The 15,670-nt window shown below is 43.7% G+C and overlaps 1 protein-coding gene across 1 annotated transcript in view; it reads right to left on the bottom strand.

Annotated features, from left to right (window-relative positions):
• LOC124270282 (calcium-activated chloride channel regulator family member 3-like) overlaps positions 1-14,548 on the bottom strand; it is a 30,514-nt gene extending 15,966 nt beyond the window's left edge. Inside the window, exons 1-7 of the mRNA XM_046705325.1 lie at positions 14,248-14,548; positions 6,589-6,765; positions 5,501-5,621; positions 4,986-5,275; positions 4,563-4,838; positions 3,747-3,977; positions 323-474 (exon numbers count right to left, since the gene is read on the bottom strand). Of these exons, the coding sequence (XP_046561281.1) occupies positions 343-474; positions 3,747-3,977; positions 4,563-4,838; positions 4,986-5,275; positions 5,501-5,621; positions 6,589-6,765; positions 14,248-14,406 (1,386 nt within the window). The 5' untranslated portion in view covers positions 14,407-14,548 and the 3' untranslated portion in view covers positions 323-342. The remainder of the gene's footprint in view (positions 1-322; positions 475-3,746; positions 3,978-4,562; positions 4,839-4,985; positions 5,276-5,500; positions 5,622-6,588; positions 6,766-14,247) is intronic.
• Positions 14,549-15,670: the final 1,122 nt, after the last annotated feature.

The following is a 15,670-nucleotide window of genomic DNA, read 5'->3' as shown; positions in this document are numbered from 1 at the left end:
GTTTACTACTAGTAAATGTAGCCAGCAACTGTCTGGAATCTAATAATACTGTTTTTAAGGGAATATGTATTCTTCGTAACGTTGAAATACAACAATGTCCTCGGTGAAAATTGGAAAACAACTTACATCCGCGGTTGTCTGATATTTGCACGTACTTTTCAACATGGAGCATAATTCTTGTGCAGTTATCTCATAAGACACAAAGTGTAGAATGTCGACTGCAAAGCATCATATTGCTTTAGTGAGTCTAAAGCTTAAATTTATCTCTGGAATTACCTGCTATTACCGATTACATCCTGGTTGTAGGACTTTATCTCACGACACAGAATCACTATAGGCCATTCAGTGAACAACAACCTTGGAGCTCAAAATATCGGAAAAGATCAGGCTCACATTCGGCTTAACGTTTTGTTCTCCGTCAGTGACGAGGAATATTCGTCCATTCTCCGCCGATTTCCCCCGGCCGTTTAGCATCTAGATACATAAAACATATCATCACTGTTTGTCTCAAGTTGACGCCGTATTCTGAAACATTCAAGCTATGCCACGACCTTCTGTTACTGGAAGTGTCTGGATCTAGACACTTGGAGTGTGATGAAGTCAGCGAACATGTCCTCTCGATCCATGTTATCTACTCATACACATACTATCTGAACGTATATTTTGTAATCGCTGATCGTAATATACTCTCCAAAAAAGGAAACGCATCATGAAAATAGCAGTTTCTTGTAGCAATGAATTAAAACGTGATTCATTTTACAAAAGGTTTTGCTCTGTTTATAAGTCCTATGGTGTTTATGTTTTGAAACATCACAACAAAAGGCACCATCCGTAAAAAACCCGTATTTAACAGCATGATTTTCAATTTCGGCGTGTAGTGTCACAGAATACACAATTCACATGAAATGCACGTGAAAGTTGGGGATCAGATAGTCTCAATGATGGGTATAAAAGGTTGATTGCTGTCTGTCGATTATTCACTGTATTTGGAATATTGTTGACGAACGCAAAATGCCACGTCTAAGTGAAGCCAACCGTCATATTGGTTTGCTTGAAGTTGGCCAGTCTCAACGTGCAGTTGCCCGACGCATGAATGTTCACCAAAGCACCATTTCACGGCTCTGGGAGAGATATCGCCGGCAGAATGCGGAAGCAGATGTCCCTCGTAGTGGCCCCCTCGAGTGACCACTGCGGCGCAGGATCGCTACATCCGGGTACATCACCTGCGTCATCGAACAGCTACGGTGACCAGTACGCTCGACAAATACCCGGATTGAGGAGACTTTCTGCACAGACCGTCAGGAACAGGTTGAGAGAGGCTTGTTTACGTGCCAGAAGACCTTATTTTGGCCCTGTGCTTCGACAACAACATCGTCGACATCGAGTTCAATGGTGCACTAACGTTCAAGCCTGGAACCTACCGAATTGGCGAAGAATCTGGTTCAGTGATGAATCACGATTTCTATTGGAACGACGCGATGGAAGAATGCGGGTGTACAGACGTCGACGTGAACGTTTCGCCGACGCTTGCGTTCCTCAGGTGGACAGATTCGGTCAGGGCAGTGTTATGATGTGGGGAGCCGTAGGAAAAGTAGGAAAAGTGATTTGGTGATGATCCAGGGCAACCTGACAGCTCAACGGTACTGTGACGAATTCCTACGCCCACACCTCCTTCCAATCATTGATCGCATGAGGGAGTTGTTTCAACAGGACAATGCCAGGCCCCACACAGCACGTCCCACTAGAGACTTCCTCCAGAACCACACCATCAATGTGCTCCCCTGGCCCTCAAGATCACCGGACTTAAACCTGATCGAATATCTGTGGGATGCCCTGGACAGACGGGCGCACCGACGTAACCCTCAGCCCCTGACACTTCAGCAACTCGCACAGGCACTACAGGCAGAGTGGCTGCGATTGGGCAACACGAGATTCTGAGATTTATTCGTTCGATGTCGAGGCGCTGCCGTAAAGTACTGGACGCCAACGGTGGTCACACGAGGTATTGACTTCAGCGCCACCACACGTCTCCATGTGACACTCTAACTGACTTCCATCGAGTTGGTGCCAAAGATGGATAAGTCTGTATTCCTAATGTGCAATTTCGCTATATTTCATTGACTCATAAAGCCTATAAGATGTTTCAAAGTAAACATTAAAATACAGTTGAAATTCCTATATGCGTTTCATTTTTGGGAGAGTACATAATGAAACTACAAAAAACAAAGCAACATACAATCGGTATTAAAGTATAATTTTCAGGCACCCTTCGTAGACATCACATTTTTAAAAAAAATCCATTTAAGAACCCGTTAGAGATTGAGAGTGATACTCTTTAAAAAACATTTTTTTTACATTCTTTTATGCAACTCAAAAGTAAATATGTACAGCTTTAGAAACAAAGGTCAGTGACTCTGGATATTTGACAAATACAGCTTTGAGCAGGGTTTCACAGAGACATTTTTTTGCGTTTATGCAAAATAAACGAAAGCTTGTATACTTTTACTTGTCAGAAGATCCCATGTTTTTACCATACTGATGTTATGATAAAGGCTGACATCAGGCGAACTTTAGATACGCTCTTGTCACAGACACTACAGTTTTGAAAAAGATCAGCTTACTACCTTTGATCTTTGAAAGAAACACGATAGTGAATTAAGAGTGAGTGAGTGAGTTTAGTTTTACGCCGCACTCAACAATATCCAAACTATATGGCGGCGGTCTGTAAATAATCGAGTCTGGACCAGACAATCCAGTGATCAACAGCATGAGCATCGATCTGCGCAATTGGGAACCGATAACATGTTGTCAACCAAGTCAGGGAAACTGACCACCCGATCCCGTTAGTCGCCTCTTACGAGAAGCATAGTCGCCTTTTGTGGCAAGCACATGGGTTGCTGAAGACCTATTCTACCCCGGATCTTCACGGGTTAGTGAATTAAGATGTCCATCTAGTTATATATGTTTCTTACACTTTTTTGAGTGGCATACATGGAGAGTCAAATTTTATTGATGGACAACCTCTTTATTCAGTTGATACGACGTTTTGATACAGATTCTTGTATCGTTGTCAAGCAGATAGAAAACAGTGTTATATACAGTGGAGTCTGTCTATTACGGACTGGCCTGGGACCGACTCACTTTTCCAGATTATAAAGCAGTCCGGATTAGTCAACTTTTGTCCATTAGCGTAGACACTGCCTTGATGAGTTACCTCCCTTTGTTAAGGACAACCAACAACTTGGATAGTTCTTTTTTGTTTTGATTTTATTTATACTCAGTAGCAAGCACGTGATCTGTCATTTATAGAACTTAAACCCATTAAATAATGTGTGTTTATAAACCATTGAGAACATAAGTAACAGTGATGTTTATTCAACGGACCGTTATTTCAGTCAGCTACGTCCAGTTTACAAAGCATTGTTCTCATAGCAAGTTGATTACCGGGGCTGTTATTTTAGTCATAAAGCAAGCTTTAATGATAAATTAAGAACAACTTTGCCGGGACTCAGAGAGTAGTCCGGATCACTGAGAAAACCGGTTTATAAAGAGTCCGGATTCGACAGATTCCCCGATATTGACAACGATGCAAGAATTTCTATCGAAACGTCGCATCACCTGAATAAAGAAGTTGTTCATCCATAAAGTTTGTCTATCAGTTTTCTTATACTCCAATAAATCCGTCTACTTGGGCTGTGAGCACACAGCCAGTTTTTTTGTTTATGACAAAGCAAATACATCTGTACCTCGATGGCTTTTAGAAGACCTAACCCTATAGCTGTACCACCACCATAGTCTTCTTTGTCCGGCAGACCCTGGGCAAGCATCTGTCTGTCTGCAGATGATGTGATGAAACTCATGTTGGCCCAGATTCTGGCGGAACCGCTGAACACCACAATCCCCACTTCTGTGCCCAGAGGTAGAATGTCTCTGATGATTTGATCAGCTATTTGCCGCAGTTTGAAGTATCTGTAATTCTATCAAAGTCACAGAGTCATGACGCTATCATTAAAATGTTTGTTTTGTTTATATATATATATATATATATATATATTGATGATATATACTACTGACATTGATTGAAGCCATTGTAAGCATTTATATTTCGAGATTATGATATCTGATCTGGACATGACTGATTTTCCGTGACATCAGAGTTCGGTTTTGTCATTGAGAACATGGTAAACCGAAGGATTAAGAACTGCCTTTGTGTTATCTTATAATGAACCTTGGCTGTTATGGATCATGTTCGTTTCTCCAGCGTCACCTTCATTTGGTTATAACAAATCTCTTCTCTACAAGCTGAGATAAAACTCCAGCTTACACGAGTTACTGCTAGGCAATTTAGCGCGAATTTTGTTGTTCACATAGTATTACATCATCAGTGCAGCATATGTGAATTATCGGATGCGTTAGGTGCTACAGATTTGAGCGATCTTGCTAAGGATGTTTGAAGTCAACACTTATCTTTGTCCTAACATATATATATACTTCATTATTCCCATCTTTTGTAAGAACATATATACTTATACAATTACAGGTGGTGTCAATTTGTTGGTTACCTGTTCCATCGACCCCGAGAGATCTAACAGAAGAACGATTCTACGTCCACAAATGGTTGTGTTGCCAACCGCCTCTCTCTGGCGATAGACAACATTGAACTGTGGGGCTCGGTTTCTAATGTCCGCAGGGTTACTTCCCTTTATGTCTGTATGTTCTTTGATGACGTCCCAAGTTCCCCTTTTGCTGCACATTTTGTTATGCCTGTTTGGGGCATTGGGGTTATGAATCAAGTCCATTCTACCACTGTCAGGGTCACTTTCGCAAAAGTGAACCACCTAGAAGGTAAAATGTATCGCAAAATATATAATCATGCATTGTAAACTTAATGTTTATTACAGCTGAACTTCAAAGAGGAAGCAATTACATAACTATAGTATCGTATTAGACAATTTGAATCGAAAAACAATACGTCACCCGTTTACCTCCTTCAAGAACTGGGCATACATGACAGACACCGTTGCCGTGTTGTTGTTGACGTCTGGGAGAAAGGAACAGTCTTTATTCACCAACTCCTCACTGTCGACAGGTTCGCATCTGGAGCCTTCCACTTTATTGCTAAAGTAACCGGTGATGTCGGTGGAGCAGGCAGTGGGGCGTACGGTCGTTCCTGTGTCATCTACATAGTAGACTGGGTGCTGACGGCTACCGGGGATGCCGTACTCATCAAATACGCCAAATCTTAGATGGGCGAACTCGTGCACCAGAACACGACCTTCGTATTGGGAAACAAACGCAAGGTGGCCTTCATTAATACATAGCATGAGTACACAACTATCATGTAGTGCTGCAGTAAACAGCAAATGGCGCACACTGCATTGTATCTGGATTATGGCGGGTTAGTATGATGCCCTCAGTCTATGAGAGATGGGCGTATAGCCCGGCATAATCACATAATCATATAATTGCTGTTGGTTGTCATGGGTAACACTCTACCTACCTGCATCTCCATAATTAATGTCACGGTCGTTGTCTTTGTCCAGCACATAGTCGGGTGTCAGAAGGATATAGCGTCCAGGCTCCCCACACTGCCCTGGTTGGAACGTGTACGGAGTATTGCCCTGTAAAGAGAGAGAAAGAAGGGAGAGAGAGACAGAGAGACAGAGAGACAGGGAGAGACAGGTTGCCAGAATAAACTATGTCTGCACATGAATTCAACCAGTGATATAAACAACGTTACACTCACGCGTAATTGTTTTTGGGTGTTGTTGAGTGAGTGAGTGAGTGAGTGAATTTAGTTTTACGCCGCTTTTAGCAATATTCCAGCAATAGCATAGCATGTGTGTTCCCCGGCATCTCAAGGTCCCTTCAAGTTTCGTTACGTTCGCCACATTTGTTTGGCGTTTTATCACGGTTGGTTCGCCCTTGCTGTCCGTTTTGTCCCGGTTCTCACAGCAAGGTAGGTTGTATGGTTGCCAATTCGTCCTGTTCTATAACGACGCCGCATCGAGGTGTGTGACGGTTTACAGGGCCGGCGAGCTACGGCACAATGCATTCTCTGGCATTCCCTCCCTGCAGCTGATTCTGGCTTTCTTGCTGACTCAAGGACACAATGTATGCCCCCAGCAAACACCAAATGCTGCTCTTGTCTCTCAGGGTACTATGGCTGTTATTGCTATTATATTTTATACTGAAGGCACAAACGCGCTCCAAATCTGGCCGACGTCAACAGAACGCACAAAACGTGTCAAACCCTTGATCAAAACGTGATTAACGTGAGGGAACCAATCTGAACGCCACAGGCCGGGAGGAAAGGTAATGAAATCCGCAGTGGACAGAACCGTAGCGCGCCTTTGAGCTCCCAGGACTCAGCAGCCCGTTTTTTACCAAACGGAAAACGTAGCAGGTCAGAACAAAACTTGACTTTGGAGGAAAGAAATGGCCAAAACCCCACGGCGCATTCGGTTTCAGGGAAACGGGGCTGCCGTGGCCGCCGGGAACAAAATGTAACCCTAGCATTACTTCGGTCGTAACAATGACAAGTTTAATATGTCAGTTCTCTTAAAAACAATCGCGCTAAAATATTACCTTTAGAGGATTGGGTGAATCCACTCTGACATCTGCATCAGTAAAGGTTATCTCCCCTTTGTCTTTCCAGCTTGGATCTTTGGTCCACGTGTCTGGTACTAAGATGGTCACATGTCTAATGTAGGTATACTTCCGGGTTGTATTGTACAGGTAGTCCGAGGCAGAGGTAAACATGGTCTGAAAAAGTCCACCGGGCAAAAAAAGTTATCACTTTTAAAGTAATTGTATAAAAAGCAAAAACGCTGGTGCAGGTTTGAATCCATGCCAAAAATATTCGCCAAAGCGCAACATGGTCCCGATCACAATGCATCTCTAAGAAAAGTTCGTAGGAATCGTGCATTTTCCAAAAGGTGAAGAACATCAAAAGATGTTTGCAGACCAAGCATGCAGTAACCAGAAAAACACCACGAACATGCCGAGACTTACTCAAGCGCATAAAGACAGGGCGATCGGTGTGGCCAATCTCGGGCTTCACAACTGCAGCCAGGCTACCATCAGCACAAAACGCTACTAGCAAACAGGCCAGACCCTAAACCGCCCAAGATCATGAAGATCAACATTTAAGAAGACCGTAACATCCGGGAAATACACATCCGGAACATATTTGTGATGGCGACAGCACTCCGACAAGCCATCAGCAGACGAACAGTCCTTCGATGATTAGTATGGCCGGAATGGCCTTGCCCCATCTACGCTGTCAACACAAATGGCAATGGGCACGAATTGTATGTCGGGGGCAGATACGTGACTTGAAGAAACTGCTCTTCTGTTCAGAAACGATGGCAGAGTTTGTAATGACGCAGAGGAGAGCGACTGTCACCAAACAGCGTACAAGAAGTTCATCCCTTCCCTGGAGGAGGTGGCATGGTATGGGGTGGCATTTGTGGCCAGAAAAACAAGACAGGGTATCATCCGAGGAAATCCGAATGCCCAGCGATACAGGGATCTTTTGTGGTACCCGTTTTTCGACAACAGCCAAGAGGAATCATTTTTGCAGCACGACAACGCAAGCCTTCAAACCGCCAGAATTGTTCGAGAATACCTGCACAAAGTTAACGTGAACACGTTCTGCAGACATGAACCGACGATGAACGTCTCTGGCATCATCTTGATCGTCAGTTGAGACAGCGTGTAGCACCCCCAGTGAACCGACAGGAACTTGGACAGACTCTCTTCTGCTTATAGAACAGACATCCACCGGCTGACGCCGTCAATGAGAAGACGTGTGTTGACGTGTATGAATGCCCAGGGTGGTCACACTCGCTATTGATGACGTGTCCCCTGACTCTTGTCTGATTATGTGACTCTTTATGCACGTTTTGAATGAACTCTGATTTGTGAAGTTTTTAATTGTGACCCCTAGACTCTTTCATAATGAACTGCGGCAAATGTAAGACTAGCATTCCAATGAATGTTCAGTCATATTATTGGAAAATGATTTCTGTATGTGTAAAATTGTTATCATAAATCTCATATACATCTCTGAATGATATGCAAGTTTATAAGTAGGCATCACAATAAACACAGTTTTGCCCACAGCCTTGCTGAACTGTTTCTTTAAGCATAATTCTTTTTAACCGGAAATTCTGTTCGTTATAGCAAAAATCATGCATGGAAATCTGTACAAACGTTACGCTTCCGGCATTTCATTGATCATCAAACACATTGTTTGCCGTTTAACGATAAACTAGTACTCAAAAGAAAGTATACAATGTGGTTGACCAAACTATAAATGAAAACAAAAGCATATATATATGAACATATGTTTAATTTCAATAGAGTATTCAATTATACAGCAAATGTAGACAATTTCATTTCATACAAAGTCGAAAGTACCGTTTGACTGACACTGAAAGACATGCGGTATCATAGTCTGAACTTTTACACAAATCAATAAGAGCAAAATGTCATCAAAACACGTCCACGCATTGATGACGTAAGACGACGAATGACGTTAGGCGTGATCCGTTGCCATCCCTGGAGGAGACATTGTTCCGGTTGTTGATCGGTGACAGGTGGCGCTGGTAGTCTTCCGATTTGTCCCGTACGTATTTGTCAGTCTTGATGTATGAGGCCTTGCATCATTGTGTTGGTCGACAATGTCACGTGGATGTTGCTGGATAAGTGGCAGCACAACTTGTCGCAAAACTGCATCCCCGTATCTTCGAGTATTCAGGTTTTCATGAATAATCACAAGTCTCTTTTTGAGATCGCCCCAGATCCCTCCCACACCATAACACCACTGGCTACCACTGTCGGACTTGTTAAATTCGATGCTAAACGTTCACCTACTCGCCTGTAAACACGAGCCCGGCCGTCATTACATCACAGGCAAAACCTACTCCCTTATAAGCCTTAATTATCAATAATTAATTATAAATAGTTAAGGCTTATAAGGGACCTGGTCTCGTGCCACTATTGTGTATACTACTACACGGATTGCATGCAATTGCTTGCTCTCGACGAGAGCCGCCCCTTTCTCGATAACCTTACTATCGAAAGTTTCAAATGCTGCAAGTAAACTATAGTGGCCAGACGGTATGTGAACTCACAATCGCACAGTTACGCGGCTGCACAAAGCAAGCTGTAACTGAGCCACCATAGCTCCTGTGGAGATTGGTAATTGATGTTCCTAGTCTAGGTTGAGCGAGTGCTGTGGGCGAGTTGTAGTGTGTGTTTGTGTGTATGTGTCTCTCTGTCTCAGCTCAGCTATTCATCAGCTTAGCCGTGTGTGTGTCTGTGTGTGTCTGTCTGTGTGTCTGTCTCTGTGTGTGTGTCTCTCTCTCTCTCTCTGTGTCTCTCTCTCTCTCTGTGTCTCTCTCTCTCTCTCTCTGTCTGTGTGTGTGTGTGTGTGTGTGTGTGTGTGTGTGTGTGTGTGTGTGTGTGTGTGTGTGTGTGTGTGTGTGTGTGTGTGTGTGTGTGTTGATCGGCTGACAGGGCTGGTCGGCCAGCTGGCTGCCAAGTCGGCGACCTTATGTTGATATCCGCGAAACTATTTACTGTGAATCTCCTTCTATAATTTGTTTGGTTTTGGTAATGAAGGCTTGCCGGGCCCTTGTTGCTTCCCTTGTTGTATGAACCTTTTTTTTCTCGTCTTCGCTGATGACAGTGCTTTTACGAGACTTGATTCGAATCTCTTGTTTCATTCTGTGGTATTTTGTGAGTTCTGAGATCACCAAACGAAACTCTTCCTCGGAGAGTTTACAGTCAGTGAGCACGGTGGAAGTATGATCGTCTATTTTCATCGTGTTTCAGTGCTTTACGTTGCAATCTGTGAGATACGAACTTAAGCGCCAATCCCACCAACCCTGCCACTCCAGCTGTTAATTCTATGCTAGTACCACGGGTGCGGCCACGACGGTGGATAACAACCTGACACCGGCCGTGCCTAATCCCATGCTGGTTGCCATCAGGGTGGTGTCGACACCTTCCACAGAATTGACAGCCCTATATGATATTTTTTCTGTAATGTTGACCGTGCATCGCGCTCTTGTTCTAGTTGTTGTTTGATGTCCTATAACTGTCGCAAACAAAACCCGTCTACAGTTTCCAGTGTTTTTGCTACTTCATCCTGTATATATATATAAGAATATTTGTTTTTTATAAGATAATATTTAATTGGTTCTCCGTTAATCTCTGATTGATGTATTTGAGGTAGATAAAGTTGAAGTTTTCGTGTGGGTAAATAGTCTCGAGACGAAGGGCCATGTTTGTGAAGGCTGTTGACCCCGGCTGCATGATAACATGACATTGTCGACGCATGTGTCTATCATCCCAGCCTACCGACAGTTTTTTCAAAAGTAATAAATGTTTCAGAGGGAGCGTTTGCGAGATACACTTCTTTTATGAGCGTGGTGCTGTTATCCTTGTTGAAAAAATGCAGTTGGCAATCAGGTATGTTGGCTGTTAATACCGCATCCGTGTTGGTGGGGGCGAGCATGTTGCCCATGTGACCCGGTATTCGTAAAACTCGTACGGTACCATCTATTGTCGGGACAAAAGACGTGAGAATTATCCCGTCGTTTATCACTTCAGACACGCGACTGTTTTTAATGAATATGCGGGGCGAGGTGAGGGTAATGTTGATCAACCAGTCAGGCTCTTTAGAAAATCTGCCAGTGACATTCGTCCGTACGCATTGTTTTGTAAGCGCATGGCATACAAGGTGTTTTCCTCAGCAGGCATATTGAATCCCGACATGCGTGTCCCCGAGATCGGCGAATGTTACGTTGGGGTGCTGGTTCATCGTACATATTACATAAAGTTTGAAATGGTTTTCAGTTGGTTTTCAGATAATTCTTAAGACGTGCACTTCAAACCCATGAGATGTATGTTGTCGGGTTGGAAAATTTTAGTGAGCAATATCGTGTCTTCCACGGTCACGATGACTCCCTGCAGACTGGTGTAGGCATTCACGTTCACCCGCACGTAAACTGAGCAAACGTATTGTTTGTTTTTTGGCCCAGCGGAGTTTAATCCCTTTCACAATTTTGACGACGTCATGTGCTGACGGCGGTTCGCCGAGGTAGAGTTGGATGTACAGCATGGATTTCGCCAACAGATTTTCCAGGATGTTTACCACACTGTCGAATTCCGACACCATCTGCAAACCCTGCAGTTTGACAAGTTTGTAAATGTTGTTTTTCAGTTGCAAGGCATACAGTTTGCTGTCAATTCCGGGTTCGTCGAATCCGCGTGTGTCCCCGAGGTTGGAGATCACTATGTTGGCGCATTTTCTAATGCGTGTTCCTGGACCTCAAGACTCGGTCATTGTTATATGTGCAGCGTCGCGCTGAGATATCCTATTCTTATGGGATCATGTTTAATGTCTAAAACTGATATTTTTAATTCTGTGATGGTACCTCGGATTAATTTCTAGTACTGCCACTACAAAAACGATTCGGTTCTGCCTTCGTTGTACTTTTCCGTTTTCACCGACATGGATCTCACCAATGTGGAAGGTTGTTCGCCTTGAACGTTGTCAGTCATGCTCAGTTCATTGAGATGAATTCACAGTTCGCAAAACGAAACGAGGTCGCGTAATTTCGTGCAGTCATGGTGTTTTTCGGCAGTATTTCGTTCGAAATCAACCCGAGCGTTCTCGCCAACGGCCGACTGAGTCTCAAGTCGTTTTTTCCATTGTTGGCTAACACGACTGTGCCGTTCAAGACCTTCATTTTGAGTTCGGCTCCCACGGGTTTGAAGATTTCGTTGTTGAGCCAGCACATGCCGCAGTAGCCGTCCGTTATTTGGTTTGCCGGCGTTATTGATGAACAGCCTGGTAGTAGGATTATATGAATAATATAATTCCATATGTACAAACAAGGAGTGTTTTATTCTAAAGGTGATAATGTAAATGCTTGAAGATGAAGATTGTGGTCGATGCAAATGAAAGTTTACATTTTCGAGCTCGGTTCATCGGCGTGTTTAAAATTACAGGGTTTTTAGCGAATGTAAAACAGTGCACGCTTGGTTTAACAACCCGATGCAATTCTGGCAGAATCAATTCAATTTCACCGTGTGGTGTGCGATGATAGGGTGTGGTTTGACATTGAACGACACTCGTCGTGATGAACTAAGTCGGTCCGTGTTATCGTTTCACTCTTACTACCAGATCAGACGCATCCTGAAAGAGATCAGCGCACCCATTCCGCAAGACAAGGCGTGGAATGCAGCAAACAATCCATATGATCGGCAGGCTTACAAAAGCGTTTGCGGTGAATTTGAAATAGATCCAAAAACGGCCAATTGGCGTTTGCCGGGCGATAATCACTGTTTGGACATTCCCATCATGTCCCTCGTGGAAGCCATCAAGCAGTTGAAAGAATGGGGTGGCAAAACGTATACGAATACTTACGTCATGAGTAACGAGTGGAGAGACGATCTCATGGGTTTTGACGACAGCAAGGATTACCACGTTTGGAGGTTTCAACGGGGCACGCAGACGCCAAAGTGGTTTGGCATCATAGGTAAAGTGATGGCTTACAGTTCGTGGCTAATGTCGAGGATGCCATCCCGAAAGTCGACTACGTGTTTGACTGTACATAGCTCCGAGGGACATGCAACTGAGGGTGAACAGAGTGGTGGGCTGCAGCAATGAAATCGTCATCGCCACCAGTGATCAAAAGTTTGGCGTGAACCCGGACGTCAATAACGCGAGTCGAGTCGTGCCACAAAATATCGTGGTGGCGCCACCGCTGACGCCATGAAGCAAAACCACCATGACAGCAGCAGCAGCAGGCAAACAATCAGCGGCACATCAATCACAAAACGGCGCTGGCGGTCGGAGGGGATCGCGGTCGGACTGTGCCTCATTTGGTTAAAAATGCCTTAGTGGTGATGTACACCAGACCCGCCACAGCGATGATAAAAGGTCACAGGCTTTGACCGAGCCACATGACTGTTTTCAACAGCAGACCCAGCAGCCAGGAAACGATGCTGCCCAAGATGCCAGGCAGCAATTCAGCGGCTTTGCCGGCCAGTTTAGCCAGGGCTTCAACGAGCAATTTCAAATGTTTTTTATCCAGTCTCTGACGTCACTTGGTGGTGTTGTTGTTGGTATGCCCCCCGCCGCCCGTCATTGATATGACCAGGGTCGATGTGATGAAGCCCAATGCCCTCAGAATGCTGGCGATGGTGATCTTCTGTTCGCGGAACAAAATTCGGATCGTGTGGGCAACGTGGTGTCTTCATTCAAGACTCAGTCGAACGGTTTCGTGCACATGGCTAATTTGCGAGCAAAGGGCTTCCCGGTTGCAGGAAGCGGCTTCCAATCGGGTCGACCTCTCATCTTCCAGGTCGCGCAGTCTTTTCTCGATGGTGTTGTTCATGGCCTCGTCATTTTGTACCTAGACGAGAATCAGTGTGGAGCAGTTGACTACCACCACAGCAACTAGCTAGTGTCGACAGGGCAAGCGGTTTTCTCATGTGTTTCTTGATGAGATCGATCTCTGAATGGGTTTTCAATCGCAGCGTCCCTTCGTTGTTGATTTTGAACTTCGGATAGTCGTGCCCCAATGGTTCGACGTAATTTCTATGTTGCTTTACATCATCGTAATAATCGTCAACGGTCTGCTTTAAATGTTCGTTGCCCACAGCAAGTTTAAAGGAGAATCGATGCTGTTTATCCTGGACGATTTAGCAACTGCTTGGCAAAATGCTTGAAATTTGTTATCAGTGTGAAAAACACCCAAGCAGGATTTGAACACCAAATCTCTATATATCTAGTCTGCTAGACATAGCAAGCAGTCAGTTTACTATTCGGTGCATAAAAGGCTGGCGAGCTTCTTAATTAGGTTATTTTTAAGACCCTGGGAATGAAGCAACGAACATAGCCGTGTTTAGATACAGCTTACACCTGATTGGCTGACAAACATTAATTATGCAAAACCAGAACCACCTGATTGCCTGACTTTATATAGTTATATTAAAGCTATGGCGAGTTTTTTTTAAATTATCGTTGTGTGACACCCGTATCTACCCATTACTCCTAATGTTGACACGTTACATTGTGTAGGCACCCACATCTAAATTTATACTTTCACTTCAGCCGTTGGCGATAGGTCTATTTACAATTATTATACATAACTACATAATTATCAATTTATTTCAAAGAATTTAATTTCCATTAAACATAAGGTTGAATAATTGATTACGCACCTTTAACTGTGGGATCATCCGAGGATCCTGGGGAACCTTTCGGTCGATGGCCACCAGGAGATCGTATCCATTGTTTTCAAACTTAACAGCTACAACATCGGCCCCGATCCACAAGGCTAACAACACCATCACCCAGCGTACCCGAACCTGCACCTCCATGTCTCTACAACCACGGCGGCAATGTGAACGCACCACACGTATTGCGTAGTTATACCCTTGCGTCACTGAAGTGCTCGTTCGTGGCGGTATCACTGTGATTACCTCATGCTTTGTGAAGATACTCTTTCTAGAAAAGAGCGCACACAATGTGTACTACACAAGGAAGTCACGATTCTTACCGGCAAGCCCGTTCTATTGCGTCACAATCGATTGTACCATTCCCACTATATTTAACCTGTGATTGATTGCATGCTGGTTTGATTAACGTGCAACTCGGCAGCTGTATGACATATGACGGCGATGTGTAAATAATCGAGTCTAGACCAGACAATCCAGTGATGATACCAGGTGTTCGCGAAAAGGTGAACGTGGCACCTGTCATACACGTATGCAAAGGTTGGTCCACTGCTCGCCTCTACCACGTATGTAGATATGTATTTCTAAAGAAGTAGAAATAAGTCAAGGAAACACTGGTTTGAATGGTCACTTACAATCTGTTCAGGGTAACCCTGATAGTCCAGCGCTATTCAAAGCCTGTATAAAATCCGACAAACGTGATATGTACTCCCTCAGTATTCTGTGAAATATAACAATACATGTAAATTTGTATTGAAAAGAGATAGGGTTTAAGATTACTTGTGTGAGAATAAATGGCACAAGTAACATTTATTTCATGATATAATATGTTACATTACGGAAGATCGTCCAATCGACTTCTCTTCATTGAAGACAAAATTGGTCAACATTTCGAACGATATTTTCTAAGTTAAACGCTAGTTTTGCTGGAATAATTTCTGTAAGCTTTGACGTTATACGCTTAGAAAAGCTGTCATGACCAGAACTGAAATTAATAGCAGCTTGTTCGGTAATAACCAACCCCGATTCCGGAGGAATATCTAGTCCAGGTTTCGTTGTTATTGACAGAAGCAAAATAATTTCATCCGACTTGCATAGCTGCTCTTTATAATATCATCTTTAACGAACACTGACACCGAATGGCGCTGTCGACCTATTTTGTTGTTTAGGCCGACAATTATGAAATGATTGAAAATCAGAGAATTTGTTCTTCAAAGCCTGTAGGGTGGCTAACAAATGTCAAAATATATTATTAGTGTAATACTAGGAACGGAAATACTTAAATTATCACTGAAAATATACATGAATACTTTTCAATATTCCAACTGAATTTTCCATTTTGAATCCGCCCCCATCACAATCATCCTACCATACATTGGTAAGACCCCTCATCAAATCAGCACCAAGT

This window comes from Haliotis rubra, unplaced genomic scaffold (genome assembly GCF_003918875.1).
Source record: "Haliotis rubra isolate DU_JTF1 unplaced genomic scaffold, ASM391887v1 Scf1500, whole genome shotgun sequence".
NCBI lineage: Eukaryota > Metazoa > Mollusca > Gastropoda > Lepetellida > Haliotidae > Haliotis > Haliotis rubra.
The sequence above is the reverse complement of the archived record's forward strand: the minus strand, read 5'-3'. Positions and strand labels throughout refer to the sequence as shown.